Raw genomic sequence first — 24,027 nt, forward strand, 5'->3', positions numbered from 1 at the left:
TGCAAACTTAGGGGGCAAAAAGTGGATTTTAGCCTAAATTAAATCAAATTGTCGTAATAGTGAGGAAATTGGTTGACTTTATGATTGATTGGAGAAGAAATACCAAACCAATTTACTACAGATAGTTTAAAAGAAATGTTCATCCAACGCTAAACACTCATCGTATTTTTTCACCATATCAAGAAAAATTAATAGTGTAATTAAAATGTATAACTATTACTCAATTATCCACTCTGTGTCGATATATTCAATATTTTTTCACATTTCAAGACAAATTGATAGAAATAATTAAAAAAAGAATAAGTGCATCTGATAATTTAAAAATGAGTTTATATTTAGAAACACGTTTTTTCTTTCAAAAAGTGTTTATAAATAGTGATGGAGAAAATCTAAATTATCTGGAAGAAAAATTGCAATAAAATCATAATAAATTACTTAATTTAAAATTATAACTTTAAATTCAAGAATTACTCTTTTTATTTTGTTTGGTCTATTAGCCTAGTGGCTAGAGCTCACACAATTAAATGTGGAGAAGTGGGGTGTCCGGGGCTCGAACCCCGGTCCCTCCATAAATTATGCAATGTCCCTACCAACTGAGTTAAGCTCAAGGGGACGAATTACTCTTTTTTCTTTTTTTTGGTAGTGCCGGGGTTTGAACCCCGGACCTTGTATATTTTATGCATTGTCCCAACCATCTGAGCTAAGCTCACGAGGACGAATTACTCTTTAATTAAACAATGAGGTTAACTTGATCATTTGTTTATTTAATTATTAAACAATTATTATAAAAGGAAATGCTAGTCATTTTAATTTTAATGAATTTCTGAAAGGGGATAAAAAAAAGTAGACATGAGAGAGGGACCGGGAGAAGAGTGAGTGCGTAGATAGAAGCGAAAGTTTGTTTCCCGCCATTCCCAAACCCAAAAAATCGAATCCCTAATTTGCTTAGTTAAACCCTCGAAATCAAATCAAATCAAATCAAATGCAAAGAAGAAGATAGAATCGAAGAAATGTCAACATGGAAGATCCTCCCCGACGCCGATAACAATTACCGGTGGCAAATCAACTCCGACGACACTTCAAATGTTATTCCACCCTCACCCCCTCCTACTTCTATTCCCACCCCTCCCCTTCCTTCCATGTACGATCTTCTCCTTCATGCTTCCGCCTCACACCTTTTTCAACCTCAAGGTATCATTCTCATTCATTAACCTTATTATTTCATTTTTCTTTTTTATTATTTCTTCATCATTTTATATAATCATGAAAATAATTGAAGTGTATTTTTATTTTTGTAGAGGAAGAAAATGCAATAGATGATAGTTTTGGCTTTGCGAATTCGCTTTTCAAGACAGCTTCTGGAAGAAAAGTTACTATTTCTTCTAACGGTCTTGTTAGAGCAAAGACGTTATTAGGATTGCATGAAGAAACTGTTGGTGCTAATATTCAAACACCTCAGAATGCTAAGAAATTTAAAGCTTTTCATCAAGACGAACCTCGTTTACAGGTAATAGATAGTTGTAAAAAGACCAGTGCTGCGTCGTTTCAAAGTCCTTTAGTTAGTAGATCCAAAAATGGTTTTCAGAATAAAATTGTGCAACCAGATATTGGTAGTCGTAGTGGTGTTGGTGCTAAGCAAGCTCTGATAAAATTTCAAACTGGTGTTAGTAATATTCAAGCCCCTCAGAATGCTAGTTTTTTTGATGCTTTTGATGAAGAATTGCCTCATTTGCAGCTTATGGATAGTTGTAAAAAGACGAGTGCTGCGTCGTTTCAAAGTCCTTTAGTTGGTAGGTTGAACATGGGTTCTGAGAATAAAGTTGTACAACTTGATAGTGGTAGTGTTAGTGGTGCTAAGGATGCACCAATTAAGTTCCAATCTGTTGTTAGTAATATTCAAACCCCTCAGAATGCTGAAAAATTGCATGCTTTTGATGAAGAATTGCCTCATTTGCAGCTTATGGATAGTTGTAAAATGATGAGTTCCGCGTCATTTCAAAGTCCTTTAGTTGGTACGTTGAAGAATGGTTTTGAGAGTAAATTTGTGCAACCAGGTAGTGGTGGTGGTGCTAAGCAAGCTCCAATTAAATTCCAAACTGCCAGTGGGAGGTCGTTATCTATTTCTGGTGATGCGTTGAAACGCGCTAGGAGGCTTCTTGGTGATCCTGATTTGGGAGATTTCTTTGATGGTGGAGATTCGCTTTTCTCGTTTCTGGATCAGGGACAAACCAGCACAATCACTTCCTCTGTTGAAAGAAGTGAGAGTAAAAATACTCATACCCCTCTGGTACATCAAATGACACTAGAGAATAATCCCAATCACATGACAAAAAGTTTCACATACCCTTTGCAGCCTTCGAAACAAATGGAATTTTCAAATAAGCTTCGCAACGAAGGTAATGGGAATAACTTAATCGTGAAATTCGATGATGTTGTGAATGAAAGTGATTGTGGCCATAAAAGTAGCAAAGCTCCTGGACCGAAACCCTTGTATAACAAGAATGAAGTGGCTGACACGACAATAAAAAGTTCTTCATTGAATGGTTTTTCTTCAAGAATGGATTCACGTGGAAAACCATTGGGCAGGGCATTGGTGGATATTTCCAATACCGTTAAGACAGTCCATACAAATAATAAGCAGCCTGCTAGTGGGAAAAGGAGAATAGGATTAAATGCAACTGTTTCTTCCTTTAAAAAGCCTCGAATTTCCAATATCTCTACCTCTGGTGACCAAGATGTTCAATATTTTTCTAATGGTATGCATGGCTTAAGAGTTTTTAGTACATTTCTTTCACTTTTATTGGTTGCAAGATCTATTATACTCATTTTGATATGTGTGATTCTTAAGATTTGGCTCAATTATCCTCTGGTGCTTCTGGACTCAAAAGAAAGGTTTCTACCCGATATCCATTTCACTATCCAAGGATGCACATCAAGGAATTTTTTGCTGTTCCTCCATTAGAGCAAAAAGTGGTCAGTGTAATCAGTGTATGATCAATGTTCTTTACTGTCTTGTCCTGGGACCTCATTTGGTACCGAGCAGTACTGACTGTAATTTGTACACCAAAATGAAATTTGTTGCAGCATTCTCCCAATACAGCCAGACAGGTGACATCAGGTAATGCAGGAGCGTACATATTCCATGATGGCTCTGATAGTAATGGTATGGGAGCAGAAGCTTTCATCCATCTATTGACACAGCACGGAGCTTCCCTGCGTTTTGCCTCAAAAGAGTAAGTTGCATCTGTCCTGAACTTGTGCTTCCAGTATCTCCAGTAACTACGAAGGAATAGCTTTTCTATGTAATTTTTTAATGTATATGATGCAAGGACATGTCAGTTAGGTGGTTTGAGCATGTTAGAAAGTAATTGCAACTTAATATATTCAATTGTTATGTGAATGATAAGAGGTCCTCTGTGGTTAAATTTAATAATTTGGCGGAGTTTGGTACTTGGAGGGCACTTTGGTGTGTTATGTTTTACTTAAACAATGTTCTTTTGCCTAGTCTTAATTGGCGTAGTTTTAACTTCAATTGCACATCTCTCTAGGTGGGTCTTGAATCATTACAAATGGATTGTATGGAAACTGGCATGCTATGAGAGATGCTATCCAGCTAGGTGTGCTGGAAAATTTCTGACTGTATCAAACGTGCTTGAGGAACTGAAGTACAGGTATGTAATTGCTTAAACATCATATTTTAGGTCTGTTTTGTTTTTTGAAAAAGCCAATTAAATATTTTAGGCCTTTTAAACTAACAATGATATTTTGTGCCTAGATATGAAAGAGAAGTGAATCATGGCCACCGGTCTACCATCAAGAAAATTCTTGAGGGGGATGGATTGCCTTCTTCAATGATGACTCTCTGTATATCTAGCATTCACTCTGATCATGTGCTTGACAGTGGGGCATTATCTGAGCCACAAACCGGGAATCAGAGCAGGGAGGCATTAAAAGTTGAATTAACTGATGGATGGTTAGAATTTCAACTTGCACGGCGTATGAATCTATGATTTCAAAATATAAGAGGTTCCCTGGACATAAAGTATTTTCCTTTTTCTGCAGGTATTCTATAAATGCCATTTTAGATGTTCCATTGTCAAAGCAACTGGCTGCTGGAAGATTGTTTGTAGGACAGAAGCTTCGGGTAGTGTGCTGGCCTGTTTTTATTGTCTATCTTACTTAGTACGGCTATACACAGATAATATTGAATTTCCTTCTCATATTCCTTGTGCAGATCTGGGGAGCAGGTTTATGCGGCTGGAATGGGCCAGTTTCACCCCTTGAGGTTTTTTTGTGGCTTAGGATTATGATTGAGTATTTGTGTGGATGTGTATTCCTGTTGGATGGTTTTCTCAAATTCTGCTATATTTTTAGGTGTCATCAACAGTTAGTTTACTTCTTCACATAAATGGAACATATAGAGCTCATTGGGCAGATCGGTTAGGACTTTGTAAGCATCTTTTAGTTTGTGGATGTCATTCTTTTTAAGTTGGAGAAAATTAGCATCTTGTTCCCTGAGCTTATTTTCTTGAGCTAATCGACAGGTAAAGTTGCTGGTCCACCTTTGGCTTTCAAATGCATAAAAAGAAATGGCGGTTTAGTACCTCAAACTTTGGCAGGAATTACCCGAATATATCCCATTCTTTACAAAGAAAGGTAATTTAAGAACTATTTTACAGAAAATATGTACAGTAAATTTCTTTTCAATTTTTTTTTCTTTCATTATGCAATCCAGAAAATTAAGAACTATTTTCCTTATATTAGGTTAAGCAGTGGACAATCTGTTGTAATATCAGAGAGGATGGAGAGTAAAATGATGGAGCTGCACAATCAAAGGTGACTTCTTATATTCATAAGCTGGGTTAATTAAAATCTTAATATTGCCATCAATCACCTTTTTGTCTGATGTGAATATTTCCCTCAGTATTGATTGCTTATGCGTTTGTACTTCAGTTCTCTATTTATCTGTGAGTTTCACACTAGACTATATTGCAAATTATCTGGCTAAATTTTAAAGTTCATGTTACTTTTCCAATATACCTGCTAGAATGTATTAGATTCTGCAGAAAATTATGGTTTGGTAGGCCTAGTATCTAGAAGCAAGGAAATGAAAGAAAACTTCTTGTTTATCTTGTTTTTTGCATCTCATACAACGTCTACTTGTACACAACTCTTCGAAAAAGCAACCGGTGTAGGGCCTTATTTCTATGAACAAGTACTTGGATGTATTGAATGAAAAACATGTATAATAACTACAAATTTCTGATTTAGTTTCTATCAACATCATCATCTTTATAAGGTATTGGGTCGTTGGTATCCTGCTTATTTTAATGTTAATACTACAAAGATATGTAAGAACGATGGATGATTGGTATGACAACTGCCAAGGATTATGATACTATTCATTGGGAAAAGCATGAGGTGATATTTTGTAATTAGCTAACAATAAGAACAGGATGCATAAACTAGTAAAATAGAGTAAGTTGTGTTGCAAAAATTTGACCAAAGTCAAAAGGGGAGCAGGATTGCTCATAAGCGTTCGTTATAAATATTCCAGAAGAAAGGACGAAACAAAAGGAATAAAAGTTCCAAACTAAAAATAAATTTCAAATCAACCATTTCCTCCCATCTCTAGCAAAGAAACACATACATCAATAAAATGATCAACCAAATCCTATTTATAGTTTCTGCTATCCTTACAGATGGTTTTGTATATTTATGATAGGTAGTCCTGTAGGTAATCAACTAGTTAACTAGTGACTTAATAAGTCATTTAGTTAGGGCATGTGAGATGGCAGGCTATAAATAGCCGAAAAGAGAGATCAGAGAAGGTATTTTTGGTTTTGGAAAGGAAATTGGAGTGTAAATGTAATAGAATATACTACCAATAAACACCATTTTTTTTTCTTCTATATTTTGTTGTATTTCCTATCAGGTTGCTCGAAGTTTTGTTGTCATGAAATGTAATAATCCAAGTTGTTGAACACAAGACTTCAATGTATTTCTTCTCAAATGTGCCCGAATTTATATGAGATAAAAATAGGAAAGGACCTCATTAATATTGAATAATTATATAATTGATGGCTATATAGGGCAACCTGGCCTTGGGACCAGCTTAACAATCTTAACTTTTCTGCGAAGTATAATTTCTGTCGCCACTGTAAATTTGGATATGGCTTGCTGCATAATGAAGGCATAAGAATAACATGAAGCAAAAAATGTTATAAAATATACCTGTGACTAATTGTACATATGGGAAACCCCGAAAAATGATCAGGTTTTTACAGTGCGTGTGTGGTCATTTTTACTAGCCGTTAATATGAATTTTGTTTGTGCTGTGACTGATCACCTTGTATGGCGCTAGACGCTCGGCTGTTGTAGATAATATTGTTTCGGAGTATCAGAAGGAAATAACTGGTTCGCATATTTATGATTACGGCAACAGCGAAGGGGCTAAGATATATAAGATGCTGGAGACAGCTGCAGAACCCGAATTCCTAATGGCAGATATGACTCCGGAGCAACTTAGTTCTTTTGCTGCTTATAAGGCCAAATTAAATGTGAGTTATATTTCTGAAATAGTAAAAGTTTATACGTAGAAAGATACTTATGGTTTCACATCCATCTTCAGGCAAATAGACAGTCACAAATGGAAAGTTCAATTGAGAAAGCTTTGAAAGATTCTGGCCTGGGAGACAGAGAAGTAACGCCATTTATGAGGTTGCGTGTAGTTGGATTAACTTATAAAACTCAACGAGATAAGCCTAAAGAAGGCATAGTAACAATCTGGAACCCAACACAGAAGCAGGTGAGTTTGATCTGTCAATTGCAAAGAATAATCATATTTTCTCATGTCAATAAATTTTCAGCATTTTTATGGTTGCAGAATTTTATGCAAATGATTTTCTCATGCATGCTTACTTGCCTAGCTAGTTACTATACACTTGATTTCCTTTTTTCCAGTACCTTATCTTAAATGTTTTTTCTTTTTTTCCAATTCCTTTTCTTAAATGTTTATCACAAATATCTGTAGATTGCTCACAATTTCAGAATTTCTTTATATTGTGTTATGATTTGATAGCGTCAGGAACTGTCAGAGGGAGAAGCATATGCAATTGCAGGACTCATACCATTTGGCTCTGATTCGGATGTCCTTCACTTGCAGACTAGAGGATCTACTACCAAGTGGTTGCCATTATCTTCTAATGCAAAGGAACAGTTTAAGTAGGTATCTAGCAATCAGAATAGGATGAAAAAAAAAGAGTAAAAGATAATTTCTATCTACTTGGCTTTATTATGGTTATGTAAATTCTAAACCCACCTTATTGTTCTCCTTTGTAGGCCATTTTCCAATAATCGGAAATCAATACCATTGTCAGGTCTGAGTGACATCCCACTTTCCAAGTAAGAAATTCCGCCCCCCTAGTCCTTATGTGTGTGTGTATCTTTGTGCTGGCAATCAAAAAAGAAAAGCAAAAAAATATTTAAAGTAGCCTTGTTATTATTCTTATACAGCGAGTTCGATGTTGTTGCATTTGTTGTGCATGTGGGAAAGGTTTATACATCAAGTCAGCAAAAGAAGCAATGGATTTTTGTGACTGATGGATCCATCATGAATGGGTTACAGTCAGGAAAGTTTATCGACACATTGCTTGCCATTTGCTTTTGCTCCCCATTGTTTGATCATGATTCATTTCCACCTATCAACCATAACCTTGCCGGATCTACGGTAATTACATTGTTCTAGGCTTTTTGTTACTGCTATTCTTAACTCCGTTATACTTTTTGTTGCTTGCCATTTGCTTTTGCTCCCTATTGATTGATCATGATTCAATTATGTTGTTTTAGGCTGTCTAGTTTGCAAAATTCTACCTATTTTGCATTAATTCAGATATTAGATAAAACTTGTGTTTTTGTTTTATGCAGGTTGGTTTCTGTAATCTTATAAAAAAAGAGAAGGACCATACAAACCATATATGGGTTGCTGATGCTAATGAAATTTCAACCTATTATTTGAAATTTGATTCCCCACAGTGTTCTCACCTCAGAAATGCTGCCAGCTCCGTCAGAAGATGGGCTAGCAATTCGAGCTTGGTATGCATCATGGAACCATACTGTATCAAAACTTGAGTTGCATGGCTCAATTTCTAATAATGACACTTTGCTTCTTTTTCTGCAGATAATAGAGAAACTCAAGGAAAAGGTGTTGGGTATAGTTGGTGATTGTAAAGCCTAGATGGAGAAAAGAGGAGGAACTATCTAAAGATACGTGCATGTTGCTCTACTGTCTACATAATATTAAACACTTTCTGAAATCCATGACAACATTCACGTAGTTAAAAGTTAACAGGTCTTAAGGTCTTTTAGTATGTTCCTTTTGAAGAATTAAAATAATTTTTGGATAGTGTAAATGTAAATTTCATCGAAAGGACATTTCATTTTCTATGCACTTTTTTGTCAAAGAGGATTTTCTATGCACTTTTTGATGCAGGATGGACAAAATTAAAATAATAGAGAAGAGAGACAAAATAAAATAAGAATTTAGAGGGATGAAAAACAAAGATTTCTTTTACATGGATTAAAATTTGCTAATTTTTCAAGGATAAATAAAATACTTGCAAGTTTTGAAAAGATTAAAATCAATTAAGTTTTTTTACGAAGACTAAAATAAAAATTTATTAATTTTATAAGATAAAAAACATTTAATCCTTAGTTATCTTTCTTCTGATTCAGTTTTATTGCATACAGAGGCCTGTGTATGTCTCTGATTATCACGTTTTCATGTATCTAGGCTATTGATTCAAATTAGTTTAGCCAATAAATTAGCTGAGCATGTATAACCCATTTTATTCATATTTGAAACACACAGGTTCATTAAATCTTCGTCAAATTAAAAACTAAAAACTTTCAAGATCTATTATCATGTGTCCCTCTTAATCAATTTTCTAAGTTTGCAGTTTTTAGGTTTAATCTTCTTCCTTTTCATTATGCTATCCCTTTTTAAAATATTACCTATTACCAAACAAATTTAAATTTATATAGAGTTGAAAATATCATGATGACAGACTTGTCATTATATGGAATTTGATTATGTTTAAAAAAACTCTAACTACAAGGATTTGGTCTAAAGGTAAAAAGAAAAACCTTCAATCAGGATATCAAATATTTGATTCACGCCATTTTCTTTGGAGGAAAGTAAAGAAAGTAACATTAATTATAATATTTTGTTTTGATGTTATCCCTCTGATTTTTAAGTGAAGGGTCCTAGTAATTAGAGTAAATTTGTTTCAGAAATTAAATTTAATTATTCTAAACGATTCATCATAGATGAACCTCATTAATCACTACACAACTAATATTTTTAGATAGATTAGAAAGTATTTTGTTGTATTCATTTCCTCAAATTTCTCTTAATATACACACTTTTAAAAAATCAATACATTTTTTCTGAAAAAATCACCATTCTCATTTTTCTAAAGCTTTAATCTCATTTTATAAAATGAAAATTATATGCTGTCTAATTCCTTTGCTAAAAAAGGTAAGTATCATCTTTCGGAGGCAAGGATTTTTAAAGCGAGTAAAGTCTAAAGTGAGAAAATCAAGGATTGATATTGTAACAAACTCTTGTAATCATACACCTACAATATTTACCTTTGAGGTATGTTATTTGAACAACCATTTTTTGTACAACTCATGGGACAACCAAAATTATAGAAAGAAATGTATGTCTTGACACGAAAACCAAAGCAATGGAGAGAGAAAGCAAGATCATAATGAGTGTATGAGAGAGAGTTGTCCCAAATGTTGTAAGAAAATGGTTGTACAAATATAATTTCTCTTATCTTTAACTCTTGTAATCATACACCTACGATATTTACTTTTAATTTGTTAATTAACAATAGATATTATCCATCCATCCTTTTTTAATGTACATTTTGTTGCCGGCAAACACGTACTTTTTTTAAGGTTGTTTTTGTAATCATACACCTACGATATTTACTTTTAATTTGTTAATTAACAATAGATATTATCCATCCATCCTTTTTTAATGTACATTTTGTTGCCGGCAAACACGTACTTTTTTTAAGGTTGTTTTTAAATACTTATTATTCGGCTCCAACATCTTTTTTACACGATTTAGGGCTGTTCCATATATATACCCACACACATCAAATCTTGGCAACATATGACATACTTCGTTTCCACCTAGGGTTAGGGTTGATTTGAGATCAGAAAAGCAAGAAAGAATGGCGTCAGTGAATTTGTTATCCAGTAAACGTAAAAAAATGGCAACAAGAGATTTTGATACTTTACCGGACGATTGTTGGGAATATGTTTTATTGAAACTCCTCAACAACAACAACGATAACGATAGCATCAATGACCGTAACCATTGTTTAAAGACTCTATCCCTTGTATCCAAACAGTTGCTCTTCATCACAAACCGTTTTCTGTATTCCTTCACATTAATCTACAATCCATCATCACTCCCTCGCCTCTTCCAAAGGTTCCCAAACCTCACCTCCCTCGATCTCTCCGGCTTCCATGCCGTTCACCTAAACACTCTTTTCTCTCGAATCCCCCGCTCCGTTTCCCTCAACCTCACTTCCCTCAACATCTCCAACCACCCCACTTTCCCCACATTAGGGCTGCGAACTATTCTCAAAAAAAATAAATCAACTTTGACTTCTCTCATTTGTTCCCATGTCGGTTATCTCAAATATACCGATATGACCTTCATAGCAGATTCCTTCCCGTTCCTCCAAGATCTGGATATTAGTTTCCCCAAAGGAAGGAGCGGCGACTACTACGATAACTATAGCAATGCCCTAAAGGTTCTTCTTACTCAGAAGCTTTCGAAACTCCGTAAGGTTAATCTCTCGGGTAATATCTACGTAAATGACTCATTGTTTTTTCAACTATGTATGAATTGTGAGTTTCTCCAAGAGGTGGTTATGTCCAAATGCCCTTCCATAACATATGCTGGTATTGCTTCTGCAATCTGCTAGAGACCAAGCTTGACTTCTTTGTCTATTGCCAACTTTGAGGGACCTAGAGAAAGGAAAAACGTTACTTCGTGCTTCATTGATTCAATTGCGAGTTTGAAGAGCTTAACTTGTCTTGATTTGTCCTTTTCATGCATTACCAATTCAATGCTTGACTCTATGGCACTAGCAGTTCTTCCTTTGAGGAAACTTGTCCTCCAAGGTTGTTCCCAATATACTTTCACCGGCATCTCTTATTTCTTGTCAATGTGTCGATCTCTGCAGCATCTAGATCTTCAAAATACAAAGTTTTTGAATGATCAACATTTCATTACGCTGTGTCCATTTCTTGGTGATTTGGTGTCTATAAATGTGAGTAATTGTGACAAGCTCACAAGTTTAGCCTTCTTTGCACTCCTTAGGAACTGTCCTTTGCTCACTGAGATCAGAATGGAGTCAACAAAAATTGGAAATGGTTCAATAACATCAGCGGATTGGGTTGTATACTATCAAGTGAAGTCTCTCTACTTAGCTCGCAATTCAAGTTTGAAAGATGAACACATGAACATGTTTGCTTTCATGTTTCCTAATATGCAGCTTCTTGATTTGTGCTCTTGCCATTTCATATCTTGCAAAGGTATCGGCATAGTGTTAAAGAGATGTTGTAAGATTAGGCATTTCAACATTGCCTTCCAAACACAACCTAAGCTAATTTGGATCAACATTGAAGCTTCCAAACTGGAAGTGTTGAACTTGTCACACACAAGAATTTGTGATGAAGAACTGTATGCGATCCCAAAGAGTTTCCCTCGGCTTCTACATCTAAACCTGGAACATTGTCATGATGTCACAGAGAAGGGAGTGAGGCTAGTGGTAGAAAACTGCATACACTTGAGAGAGATTAATTTGAGATGTTGTTATAAAGTGTCTGCTGATATTGTTGCCAAGATGATACTTTTGAGGCCATCATTGAGAAAAATAATAGCACCTCCAGATTTTCGTCCTCGTGACTATGATAAGAAACTCCTCTATGAGCAATGTCTTGTTTGCTAGTATTCTGGAAGTGCTTTGTTCGATCGTAAGTGTTTTTTCTTCTTTTTTTTCTTAGATGTTACTTAGATTTTTGTTTTGTTTAGTTAAAAATGTGAGCTTCCATTTCATTTATTGTTACTGGTCTGTGCATGATAATTGCACGAGTATAAATTTAATTGTTATTATTTGAACAATACATTTCATAGTAGAGTTCATAAAAATGCTGATTTTGTGACATAGAATTTGAACATTTCTTTTTGACATAGAATTTGATCATTGACTTTATAATGCCAATATTGGGTATTATGCTCTTTTCACTATTTGAAGAGCTTTTCCTATTTTATTTTTCAGATTAAATATTTGGATTCATGTGCCTACTAACTCATGTGATCATTTGAGATTCAATTGATTTACTAAAGAAAGTCACGTTAACTTTACAATTTGGCTCTGCTGTTTTGGTGCACTGTCAATTTATTTAATTTTTACCAACCAAACTAGTAAATTTGTTTTCCCCCCTACTTTGAGGATCTAAACAAAATTTGGGTAACATTTGTGTTAACTATACAATCCCAGAGATATTCACACTTTAACTGGTCAATCAAAATGTATTTGATGTTCCATCTCAACGAAAGAACATGAATGTCTTGATACTCTAGCAAGTAAGGTCCAAATAAAGATACAACAGATTTTAATATATTTACACGTGGCTCTCTAAAAAAATGACATGTGTTGGGCCAAAAAATGACGTAATTTTCATATAAATAAAATAAAATAAATGGAAATTAAGGTCGACAATAAAATCTAAACAAGTGGGCATGGTGTATAAAATATCGTGGGGCAATTTAGTAACATGTTCCATTACAAAACAAATATCCAAACGTGGAATCTCAGTCTATATATGTATCTAGAAACATAAACCAAAACAAAACAAAACAAGAGCATCTTTGTCTTTGTGTACAGTGTACTCAACAGAACATAGAAAAAACAGAAAGCAGAACAAAGCAAAGAGAAGATGGAGGGTGCTACAACTGCAACTGCAATCATGAAAATCAACGATGGAGTATTAGGAAGGATTATCTGTGACCGTCCGATTCCAAAGCGCGGTCAGGTGATGATTGGAATTGTGTTGGGATTGGCCAACTCAGTTGTTTGCATCTTCATACGTTCCATATCATGTGGTCCTCCTTCTAGAGTCCAGCTTTTAGTTTAATATGTAACATTGAAGGTAAGCATTTCAATTTTTTTTTTTGTTTTTGAGAAAGCCTTCAACACTATCCTAAACGAAATTCTAGTAATGTATATAAGAAGTTAACTGTGTTCATCTTTTCTCTCTCTCTCTCTCAATGTTTTGATGTTTAATCACTAACTCAAATGTATTTAACAAATTCTAGTAATGTATGAGTTTTTGAATGATTTTCTAGTCAGATACTTCCTCTATTAATATAAACAAAATTCGGTCCAAAAAATATTACTTGGTCCAAAATTTGAAACAAATACATCCACCATTTTTTTAGAGATTAAATACACCCCACCTTGTTTGATCAATTTATGTTTATACTTGAGAGGAGGGGGTACTAGAGAGAGATTTATATAGTATTGGAAATTAAAAAATCCTACAATTGTCAAATATGAATACACGTAGAGAACAATTAAAATTTGCGGATGTCAGTGTCTTTAATTTATAATTTTCAATATAATCTTTATTCTTTTTGGTCAAAATTTCTAGATCCGTTCATGATTATACCATCTTTCTTGAGAAAAGATTCCCTCTTATGAAACTTTCACTGCAGTGTAAATCTCACCTTTCAAACTACCATCTCTCTCGGGTTTTTATATTTTCAATTCTCATTTCAATGATTAACATTCCACTGGATGGTGATGTCATCGGAGAGAATCCAAGCCCATCTTCTTTAGTAAGACTTGCAAAGTCTCCTTGAATTGAAAGGAGGGTTTTCATTGGCTGCAAATGATGAACAATGGAAGAGGAATGAGAACTGTGGGATGTAATTTTGATGTTGCCAACCTCTTGCTTCTCACTTATGTATTTATGCATAAGAGTCCCACATCGGAGACTCAAGGAAGCAGCAGAAGTGCAGAACAAATGTTGCGAACATCCTTTTCACATTTTTCATTACAAAAATAATGAAGCAAATATTCACTTATGATCAGTTGATCACCTGCAAACCTTTAATATAATGACGGCATAAAAAATTATTTTATATTATCAATAAAATATTAATGATTCTTTTTTTATTATTGTCTCAGTATTTATCATTTTATCTTTTTTCAATTTCTTTAATTTATCTCTTGCATATCATTAATAATGATATTTTTGTTAAATGACTTATATTTAACAAACATGAATATCTAAACAAAATTTGGGTCTTAACATCTGTGTTAATTAACTATACAATCCCAGAGATATTCACACTTTAACCGGTCATTCAAAATGTATTTGATGTTCCATCTCAACGAAAGAACATGAATGTCTTGATACTCTAGCAAGTGAGGTCCAAATAAAGATACAGCAGATTTTAATAATATTCAAACGTGGCTCTCTGAAAAAATGACATGTGTTGGGCCAAAAAATGACGAAATTTTCATATAAATAAAATAAATGGAAATTAAGGTCTTCAAAAAAAAAAAAAAAAGAATCCAAACAAGTGGGCATGGTGTATAAAATATCGTGGGGCAATTTAGTAACATGCTCCATTACCAAAAGAAAATATCTAAACGTGGCATAAATGGATGACAATGGTGCTTGCTTGATTTCAGTGTCGTTTTCAACACATTGTTTGGTCTTAACACAAATCTATGGATGACAATGTCTGCATTCAACATAATTGGCCATGCTAGAGTTAGTTGGTTTCCCTCTGACTTGTGAGCTACTAGTGTAACGCCCCGTGCCAAGCACGGGATACATTTTATTAAAAATTATTTAACAGGTTTTACATATCAACAGATTTTTTAAATATTATTGTTTTTGTTTCCTTTCATCCATAATTTCGGCGTCATGTGGTATTTTATCTTCATATTTAAAATTGAAACAATAAATCATCATTTATTGAGATAAAAAATGTTAAATTTTATAAAGAGATGATTATTTTTGTGAAAGGGATAAAATATTTAACAAAAGTACAATTAAGCCTAAAAGATAAAAACACTATAAATAATTAATATATTCCCAAAAAATTAACCAATTAGTAAAAGTTCATTTTTTTAAGGGAAATTGGTAAGAGTTCATATTAGATTTGGTTTATCAGTCATTCAATATATCCATTTATCAAATGGATATGATTACCTATGTTTTAATTTTCCATTCTTAATAAAAAAAAATACTTAATTTCAATACTCTCTCAGATCTCAATTATAAACAAAAATACCTAAATTCAAAAACTTAGTTGTATCAATTATTATTCTGGGTTTCATAAATAATACAAAATTCTCAAAAGTTCATCTATTAAAACTTTCTTTCATGAGAATATAAAAGTCATTAAAAATAAACTTACATGAATTAAAATATATTTTAGGATAAATAACATTACTTTATAAATTGACGGCCTATGAAGGACACATCATAGATGTGTTAAAATGAAAAGTAGGATAAAAAGGGGGGGGGGGGGGGGGGGGGGGTGTGCGCGCAAACCAAACCCTCAAAATGTTAAGACAATCTATAACATAGAAGACTAAATCTTCACTAATCTGAATATGTGTGAAAGACCACCAAATAAAATCATTGATAGACAGACCTAAAGTACCCAACTTATCTGCGCAACAGTTTTCCTGTCTGAACATATAGGACATCATGAAATTCATTGATTGCAATGGAGTAAGACAGTTAAGCCATCTATTTTTGATATGCCAAGGAACAATTTGAATTACTTGATGACTAAGGTAACCATTTTTGAATCACTTTCAATCCAAATATTATGCCAATTTTTCTGGTAAGCACATTCCATTGTAAGAATGACTGCCATAATCTAAGTAAACAGAGCATTACAAATTGCAAGTTTTGAAACAAAACAACCAATACTCTCTTCATGATTGTTTTTGTAGATGCCTACAGAAGCTGTTGGTTTTGGATTGCCTTAAGTTATGCCATCAGTATTACACTTTATCCAACTATGAATAGGTGGTTGTCAAATAACCCCAATAATTTTTGTGTTCTTTGATGATGAGTATCCATTTTAAAAGCTTTCAAAATAACAAAATCAAAGATAGTTGGACCATTTGTTAGATTTGTCCTACCAGATAGAGAAGCTTGAGTTGTGATCATAGAAGACTAAACCCTCAAAATGTGCGCGCAAACCAAACCCTCAAAATGTTAAGACAATCTATAACATAGAAGACTAAATCTTCACTAATCTGAATATGTGTGAAAGACCACCAAATAAAATCATTGATAGACAGACCTAAAGTACCCAACTTATCTGCGCAACAGTTTTCCTGTCTGAACATATAGGACATCATGAAATTCATTGATTGCAATGGAGTAAGACAGTTAAGCCATCTATTTTTGATATGCCAAGGAACAATTTGAATTACTTGATGACTAAGGTAACCATTTTTGAATCACTTTCAATCCAAATATTATGCCAATTTTTCTGGTAAGCACATTCCATTGTAAGAATGACTGCCATAATCTAAGTAAACAGAGCATTACAAATTGCAAGTTTTGAAACAAAACAACCAATACTCTCTTCATGATTGTTTTTGTAGATGCCTACAGAAGCTGTTGGTTTTGGATTGCCTTAAGTTATGCCATCAGTATTACACTTTATCCAACTATGAATAGGTGGTTGTCAAATAACCCCAATAATTTTTGTGTTCTTTGATGATGAGTATCCATTTTAAAAGCTTTCAAAATAACAAAATCAAAGATAGTTGGACCATTTGTTAGATTTGTCTGACCAGATAGAGAAGCTTGAGTTGTGATCATAGCAATAATTGCATTTCTAGCAAGTCTTGTTTTTTTTTTTTTGGTTACAAAAGTCTTGAATTATTGAATCTGATTATTTCTACAATACCACATAGGATAAACAACATTAAATAGAGACAAAGTAAGTTATATTTGATTTGAGATTAAAAAAATTAATTATTATTTATATTTAAGATTGGAAAGAGTCCCTAAAAAAATATTGGAGATAGTATTTTTCTCGGAAACAACTTATCTATGAAGAGAGAGAAAATGAGAAATCAATTTTGTTTAATATCTTCCCTCAATTTTATTTTATTGGAGATCAAAGGGTCACAAATTAAAACACTCTAAATTAATGTCCTTTTACTTTACCGTAATTTTGATTTTCACATCATTATTTTCCATTTTTCAAAAAGAACCATCCCTCCTTCTCAAAGTTCCTAATTGAAACCAACAAACCCAAACGCGGGGAATAAAAAGGTATAATATATGTGCCAACTCCCTCGATTGAATGTAAAACTGTTTTTCATTATAAAGACTGAACTCATCTAATATCATAATCTATATGGAACCTTTTGAAGTTAAAGTGTGACCAAAATATGGAGCATAAAAAAAAAACATAAGTAAAGTGTGACCAAAAAATTCTCTCTACCAAAATAATAATATATTTTCTATAGTTCATTCGTCTCTATAATTTCAGGGTTGAACGTGATCCTTGTTGATGAAAAAAGATTTTGTAACATTGATTTTCCTATCCCTAAAGAAACAAATAAAACGATTTAAGTAAATGAATATATTTTTACTTTACAATCATATTAAACAATCAAGTTGATAATTATAAACAAAGAGTTTAATTCCTCAACATAATATACGAAGAGAGTACGTTCAAACCGATATCTATGAATTGACAAATAATCAAAATTATAATTAAATACCATAGTCTATTCCATATTAAAAATTAAAAATAAAAAACAAATAAAGGTCACACATTCAAATTCAATTCAATGACATTCATTTTAGTTATTGTATTATATCTTTTATATTCTATTTCAATACCACCTCAGTTGGTTTAATTTATTTCATTCTTTAAGGCTCCCACAAGTATAACTTCTTCCATTGAATCCTTATTTTTTATTTTTTATTTTGTTTTTGTGAGGAGGGAGTAAAGAATCTAGAAAGGTTAATTGGATTAAAAGAGATAAGGTGTATCTTGTTCAATATATAACTTCTTCCATAGAATCCTTAATTTAATTATTATATTTATTTTTGAATTTGTGTAAAGTTTAAGACATAAGTAAATCGTAAATTGATAATATGAAAACTGAAATATTTTTCATTGAAGTGTCAATACATGCAACAATATTGATTTATTCAATTGAAAATCGCAAATATAAGCCTTTGCTTGAAAAAGTGCATTTTTACATGTTTTATATAGATCAGTCATATAGCTAAATCTTCATTCGATAGCCTTTACAATTTTCAGTGTTATTCCGTCATGGATTTTCAAATTTCATACATGTATATGTATGTGAGTCAATTTTCATTATTAGAGTGGTTCAAAAAGTGCAAGGAAGGAAATTTACTATTTTAGTGACTTAACAAACATTAGTAATTTAGATGAAAAGAACAAGAACCTATTGAAACTGTGTTGGCAAAGCTTAAAAAGAAGAACTACTAATCTTTTTTTGTATAAATTATTGGTGATGAAGAACTGTATGCGATCCCAAAGAGTTTCCCTCGGCTTCTACATCTAAACCTGGAACATTGTCATGATGTCACAGAGAAGGGAGTGAGGCTAGTGGTAGAAAACTGCATACACTTGAGAGAGATTAATTTTGAATACTAGTATTTTTAATGATATCCGTATTACTAATTTTGAATTAAAAAATTCTACTCTTTATACTTTTGAAAGATTTTCCTTCTTGTCGGCCAAATTTGGAATACTAGCATTTTTCACATCAGTGTGACATTTGAGTACAAGGTGGGTAGAGGAAATAACTGTTTCAAAACAAGTAGATGTATGCAAAGAAGTTACCAAGTATAATGTGAAATATTTCCCACAACCCTCGCTGGGATTTCCTAAGGGTCTGTTTGGTTCGAGAGTTTTAGAGGGGAGGGGAGGGGAGGGGAGATTTTTAATTTGACGTGTTTGGTTCAATTTTTAGAAGGGGAGAGGAGGGGAGGGGAGATAAGCAAATTTTATTGCACTGTCAAAATTATCCTTATATTAATTTAAAATCTCAATATTATCCTCGTAACAACATTTATTATTATTATGTTATATTATCCTTGAAACAACTTTTACTATTATTAGGTTATCTTGTAACAACTTTTATTCCATATTATTAACAATATTTTGTTGTAACAACTTGTATTCTATATTATTAACAATTTTTCCTTGTAACAACTTTCATTACTTCTTGTAACAACCCTATTACTAATCCATTATTCCATCGTCTACAGTGGCGATTCCACCCCCCAGCTAGCCTGGGCTAGTGCCCAGGCTCAGCTCCAACTTTCCTTTGTAGCCAGCCCAGCCATTACTACAACTTTGAGCTTTTCCTGCGGATTTTTGGGCTAATTTCCTGCAGATTTTGCCAGCCCAGCCATTTCCTGCAGATTTTGCCAAGGATTTAGGTTCCCAGGTGAGGTAATACTAGGATTTTAGGATCCGTAGGAAAGATATATCCGCACGAAATGTGAAATTATTAGCAGGAAATGTGAAATTATCTGCAGAAAATGTGAAATTATTCGCATGAAGAAAGTAACGTATTTTTAGCCCAGACTCTGTAAATTTTTTGGCTTCGCCACTGATCGTCTACATCATGTTGTTATCGATTTACATCGTTATTGTTTCGTTACTTTATTATCCTTATTTAATTAAGTTTAAGGGTAAAACAGTAAAATAATTTTAAAATCCCTCCCCTCCCCTTGTGAACCAAACACACTTTTAATTAAAATATCTCTCCTCCCCTCCCCTCCGTTAAAATTCCTCCTCTCCCCTCCCCTCCCCTCCCCTCCTAATTCTCGAACCAAAACAAAATGTATTTGATGTTCCATCTTAAGTCTTAACAAAAGAACATGAAGGTCTTGATACTCTAGCAAGTAAGGTCCAAATAAAGATACAACATTTTAATATATTCACACGTGGCTCTCTTAAAAAATGACATGTGTTGGGCCAAAAAATGACGTAATTTTCATATAAATGAAATAAATGGAAATTAAGGTCGACAAAAGAGTTCAAACAAGTGGGCATGGATGGACCTTCGGTTTGTGGCTGCCAGCATTTTGTTTTGGTGGCTGTAGTACTGTTTTTGGATCTTGATTATGCCTTGTGGATTGAAAGTTGTATCCGTTGTTGCTTTGCTTTGTTGTCCCTTGCTTATTAGTGCTTCTTGTACGGACATATGGCTAATAATATTTGCCTATTCAAAAAAAAAAGTGGGCATGGACCACATGGTGTATAAAATATCGTGGGGCAATTTAGTAACATGTTCCATTACATAACAAATATCTAAACGTGGAATCTCAGTCTATATATAATAGTATCTAGAAACATAAACCAAAACAAAACAAGAGCATCTTTGTGTACTCAACAGAGCATAGAAAAAACAGAAAGCAGAACAAAGCAAAGAGAAGATGGAGGGTGCTACGACTGCAACTGCAACTGCAATCATGAAAATCAACGGTGGAGTATTAGGAAGGATTATCTGTGACCGTCCGATTCCAAAGCGGGGTCAGGTGGTGATTGGAATTGTGTTGGGATTGGCCAACTCGGTTGTTTGCATCTTCATACGTTCCATATCATGTGCTGCTCCTTCTTCTAGAGTCCAGCTTTTAGCTTAATTTGTAACATTGAATGTAAGCATTTCAACTTTTTGAGAAAGCCTTCAACACTATCCTAAACGAAATTCTAGTAATGTATATAAGAAGTTAATTAACTGTGTTCATCTTTTCTCTCTCAATGCCTTGATGTTTAATCACTAACTCATGTATTTAAGAAATTCTAGTACCGTAGAGAACGATTAAAATTTGCGGATGTTTGTGTCTTTAATTTTGTGTATATGCGTGTTTATAATTTCCAATATAATCTTTATCTTTATTGGACAAAATTTCTGGATCCGTTCTTGATTTTTTCATCTTCCTTAATTAGTAAGACATGTCAAGTCACCTTGAATTGAAAGGAGGGTTTTCATTTGCTGCAATGAACAATGGAAGAAGGAATGAGCATTCTAATATTGCTTCTCATTTATGTGTGCAGAACAAATGTTGCGAACATCCTTTTCACATTTTTCATTCAAAAATAATGAAGCAAATCAATACACTATGATCACTTGCAAACCTTCAATATATTGACGGCATAAAAAATTATTTTATACTATCAATAAAATATTAATCATTCTTTTGCATATCATTAATGAATGATATTTTTGTTGAATGACTTATATTTTTTCTTTTTCATATAACATTGATTAAAAATTTCCAAAATGATATATAATTTGAGACGGAAGGAGTAGTATATAATGAAAGCAATTAAAATTCTCAATCGGCAACAATTAAAAAAAAATACTGCAGTATTAATTGAATAGTATTTCATGAAATACGCTTATATATTCAGAAAAATACTTCATCCGTTTTAAATTATAAGAAACAAAAAATTACTTTCTTTGTCCTAAATTATAAGCATAAAATATCGACTTTTATTCTATTAAAACACGTTATTTCAAAAAATTATCATTTTCAAAGTGAAATTAAATGCAAGTTGAATTCAATTTGCTCTCTATCCTATTTTCTCGGTAACCAATAAAATATGTTTTTATATTTTTCCGTGAAACTCAATAAGAACACAAAAAACTTTTTTAAATGGCAAATAAATACATAAATTATAAGAAAAAGAGAAAGGATATACATGGTTTGAGGAACACCAAAGATGACCAAAAAGCCCCACCAAAAAACTAGACAACATCAAAAGAAAAGCTAAAACAACATCAACAACGCAAAACTAAAAAAGACACCTCTCATCCTCCACTTGCCCAAAACTAAAGGAAGAATGGATCAAACCTACTTAAAATTAATATGTTTTAGTTTTTCATAATAATAATGAATTAATTTTTTTCCTTAGAACTAATGGAGTTATATTGTAAAAAAACTCTCAATCAACAAGAATTTTATGTATCACTAGCGTTTAGACGAGTACTCCGTCAACTCTTCTTATTGTGCTAATGTGTATAAACAACAGTTTTTATGAAATTCTGATTAAAATTAATTTGATTTTGATTAATATTATAGATATGTATACTTCTATACCGTATATAAAGAAAATAGGTCGTTTTAGGTTGACTTTTTCTCCTTTCGATTAAACCTTTAAATAATCTGATTATAAGAATATAATTTTGTTGGTGTCATTAAAAAAGATAAGAATTTATATTACATTTGTTTTTTTGAAGGAATTTATATTACATTTGTTATATTTTTTTAAAGATATTATATTTGTTATATTATTTGAATCATTGAAAAATATAAGTATAGTTTGTTACAATATGAAAGAGAAAAATATATATTATCTATACTTATAAACATTTGTTATATTTTTTTTTGAAAGATATTATATTTGCTACATGGTTGGAATCATTGAAAAAAATAAGTATAGTTTGTTACAATATAAAAATGCAAAATATCTATTCTTATAATTTTTGTAACGCCCAATTTTTTCATAATTAATATTTAAGTGATTTATGGCTTTTTATTAGAATATTATGTGAATTATTATTATTATTATATATATATATATATATAGGTAGAAGATATGTTAATAATATAAGTATTTTCTTAAGTGGGGGAGAAATATTGTTATTAGTAGAAATAATTAATTATTAGGGGAAAGAGTAAGTTGTGGTGAGAAGAGCAATTAGGGAAAGAATAAAAGTATGTAATTGAGAGAGAAAATTAGAACGCGTACAACAGAGAAAAAAAGAGAGAAAGAAGAGAAGTCAGAGAGAACCCTAAAGAGCGAAGAACGCGGCTGTTGGATTTCAGAAACATAATCTAAGGTAAGGGTGAGACTAACTCTCATTATTAACAAGTTTTGATTCATAAAAGTGATCAATTGTTGTAGGTTTAAGGGATTGGGATTAGGTCAAAAATTATTAAAAGTGGAAGACTTAGGTGAATTTAGATGTAGTTTGATGTAGACAAATGTTAATTAGTCATAGAACACGTTTAGATGATGATTGGTGATGAATTAGAGGGCTGGAAGGTGAGAATTCGAGTGCTGAGATGAGAGATGAGAGCTGCGACAGAACCCAGTTCTGTCATCGCTTGCCGTTGCGAGCGATTCAGCTCGCCATTGCGAGCAATCCCCAACTCGCAATTGCGAGTAACCCTGCTCGCCGTTGCGAGCTTCCCCGTTCAGCTCGCCGTTGCGAGTAGAATAGCTCGCCGTTGCGAGCTAGTGCTGTACAGACCTGATGTTGTGCGAAATTGTGTCTTTTCGCCCGTTTCCTTGATGGATTAGTTTCTGATGTTTATATTAGTGATGATGCTGCTAATTATGATGTTCCAGTGATGATGTTTTGATGTAATGAGCTTTTGTGAATTATTTGTTAATTAATTTAACATTAAGATTGTTGCATTTAGAGTCGAGTTGTTGCATAGTCGGCGATGAGGGCTTAATGCCTGACAGGTTCTTATGACCTTAGCGATGGGGGCTTAATGCCCTGGTGGTACCACATGCATGTTGATGTTGTCTAAGTTATTGTTGATGTTGTTGTTGCATTGTAGAGTCGTCATAACTCAAAATAAATGATGAATGCTGTGATGATGTTGTTGCCTTGTTGTTGATGTTGCTGTCCCAATAATTATAATGATGTAAATGAAGTGAACTAAGATGAATATGCTACCTTTGAATAACTATGAAGTTGTTGATTACTTAACCTTGTTAAATGATGTTAAATGATGATATTAGTGTTAGATATATGTTGTTGATTATCTTTTATGGATTATTATTTGTTTTTAATGAATGTGAAATCTCACCCCTTCTGCTTGAAAATGTTGCCCTTCGTATGGGTAACTTGCAGGTAACCAGGACTAGCT

At 33.0% G+C, this 24,027-nt stretch overlaps 1 protein-coding gene and 1 pseudogene across 2 annotated transcripts; both read left to right on the forward strand.

Annotated features, from left to right (window-relative positions):
* Positions 1–817: 817 nt before the first annotated feature.
* LOC146940735 (protein BREAST CANCER SUSCEPTIBILITY 2 homolog B-like) lies at positions 818–8,449 on the forward strand. 2 transcript variants are annotated; one of them, XM_085754453.1, is made up of 18 exons: positions 818–1,191; positions 1,299–2,756; positions 2,849–2,973; positions 3,085–3,233; positions 3,549–3,671; positions 3,776–3,973; positions 4,063–4,144; positions 4,235–4,285; positions 4,375–4,450; positions 4,545–4,656; positions 4,765–4,836; positions 6,365–6,560; positions 6,632–6,808; positions 7,082–7,224; positions 7,342–7,404; positions 7,516–7,729; positions 7,927–8,094; positions 8,180–8,449. In XM_085754453.1, the coding sequence occupies exons 1-18, from the start codon at positions 1,011–1,013 to the stop codon at positions 8,234–8,236; spliced, it is 3,645 nt and encodes a 1,214-aa protein (XP_085610579.1). In that variant the 5' UTR covers positions 818–1,010; the 3' UTR covers positions 8,237–8,449. The 2 variants fall into 2 exon arrangements, with proteins under 2 accessions (XP_085610579.1, XP_085610578.1); XM_085754452.1 differs by having other exon boundaries at positions 846–1,191; positions 2,849–2,988.
* A 1,798-nt stretch (positions 8,450–10,247) lies between these two features.
* On the forward strand, positions 10,248–12,278 carry LOC146940736 (uncharacterized; annotated as a pseudogene).
* Positions 12,279–24,027: the final 11,749 nt, after the last annotated feature.

This window comes from Medicago sativa, chromosome 3 (genome assembly GCF_051527215.1).
Source record: "Medicago sativa cultivar Bolivia chromosome 3, Bolivia_mono, whole genome shotgun sequence".
Lineage (NCBI taxonomy): Eukaryota > Viridiplantae > Streptophyta > Magnoliopsida > Fabales > Fabaceae > Medicago > Medicago sativa.

Excerpts from the sequence above, each read along its gene's own strand:
- LOC146940735 (XM_085754452.1), top strand. The coding sequence starts at position 1,011 with ATGTCAACATGGAAGATCCTCCCCGACGCCGATAACAATTACCGGTGG. Across the intron at positions 1,192-1,298 it reads ACACCTTTTTCAACCTCAAG|AGGAAGAAAATGCAATAGAT; the intron begins GTATCATTCTCA and ends TTATTTTTGTAG. Across the intron at positions 4,145-4,234 it reads TTGTAGGACAGAAGCTTCGG|ATCTGGGGAGCAGGTTTATG; the intron begins GTAGTGTGCTGG and ends TTCCTTGTGCAG.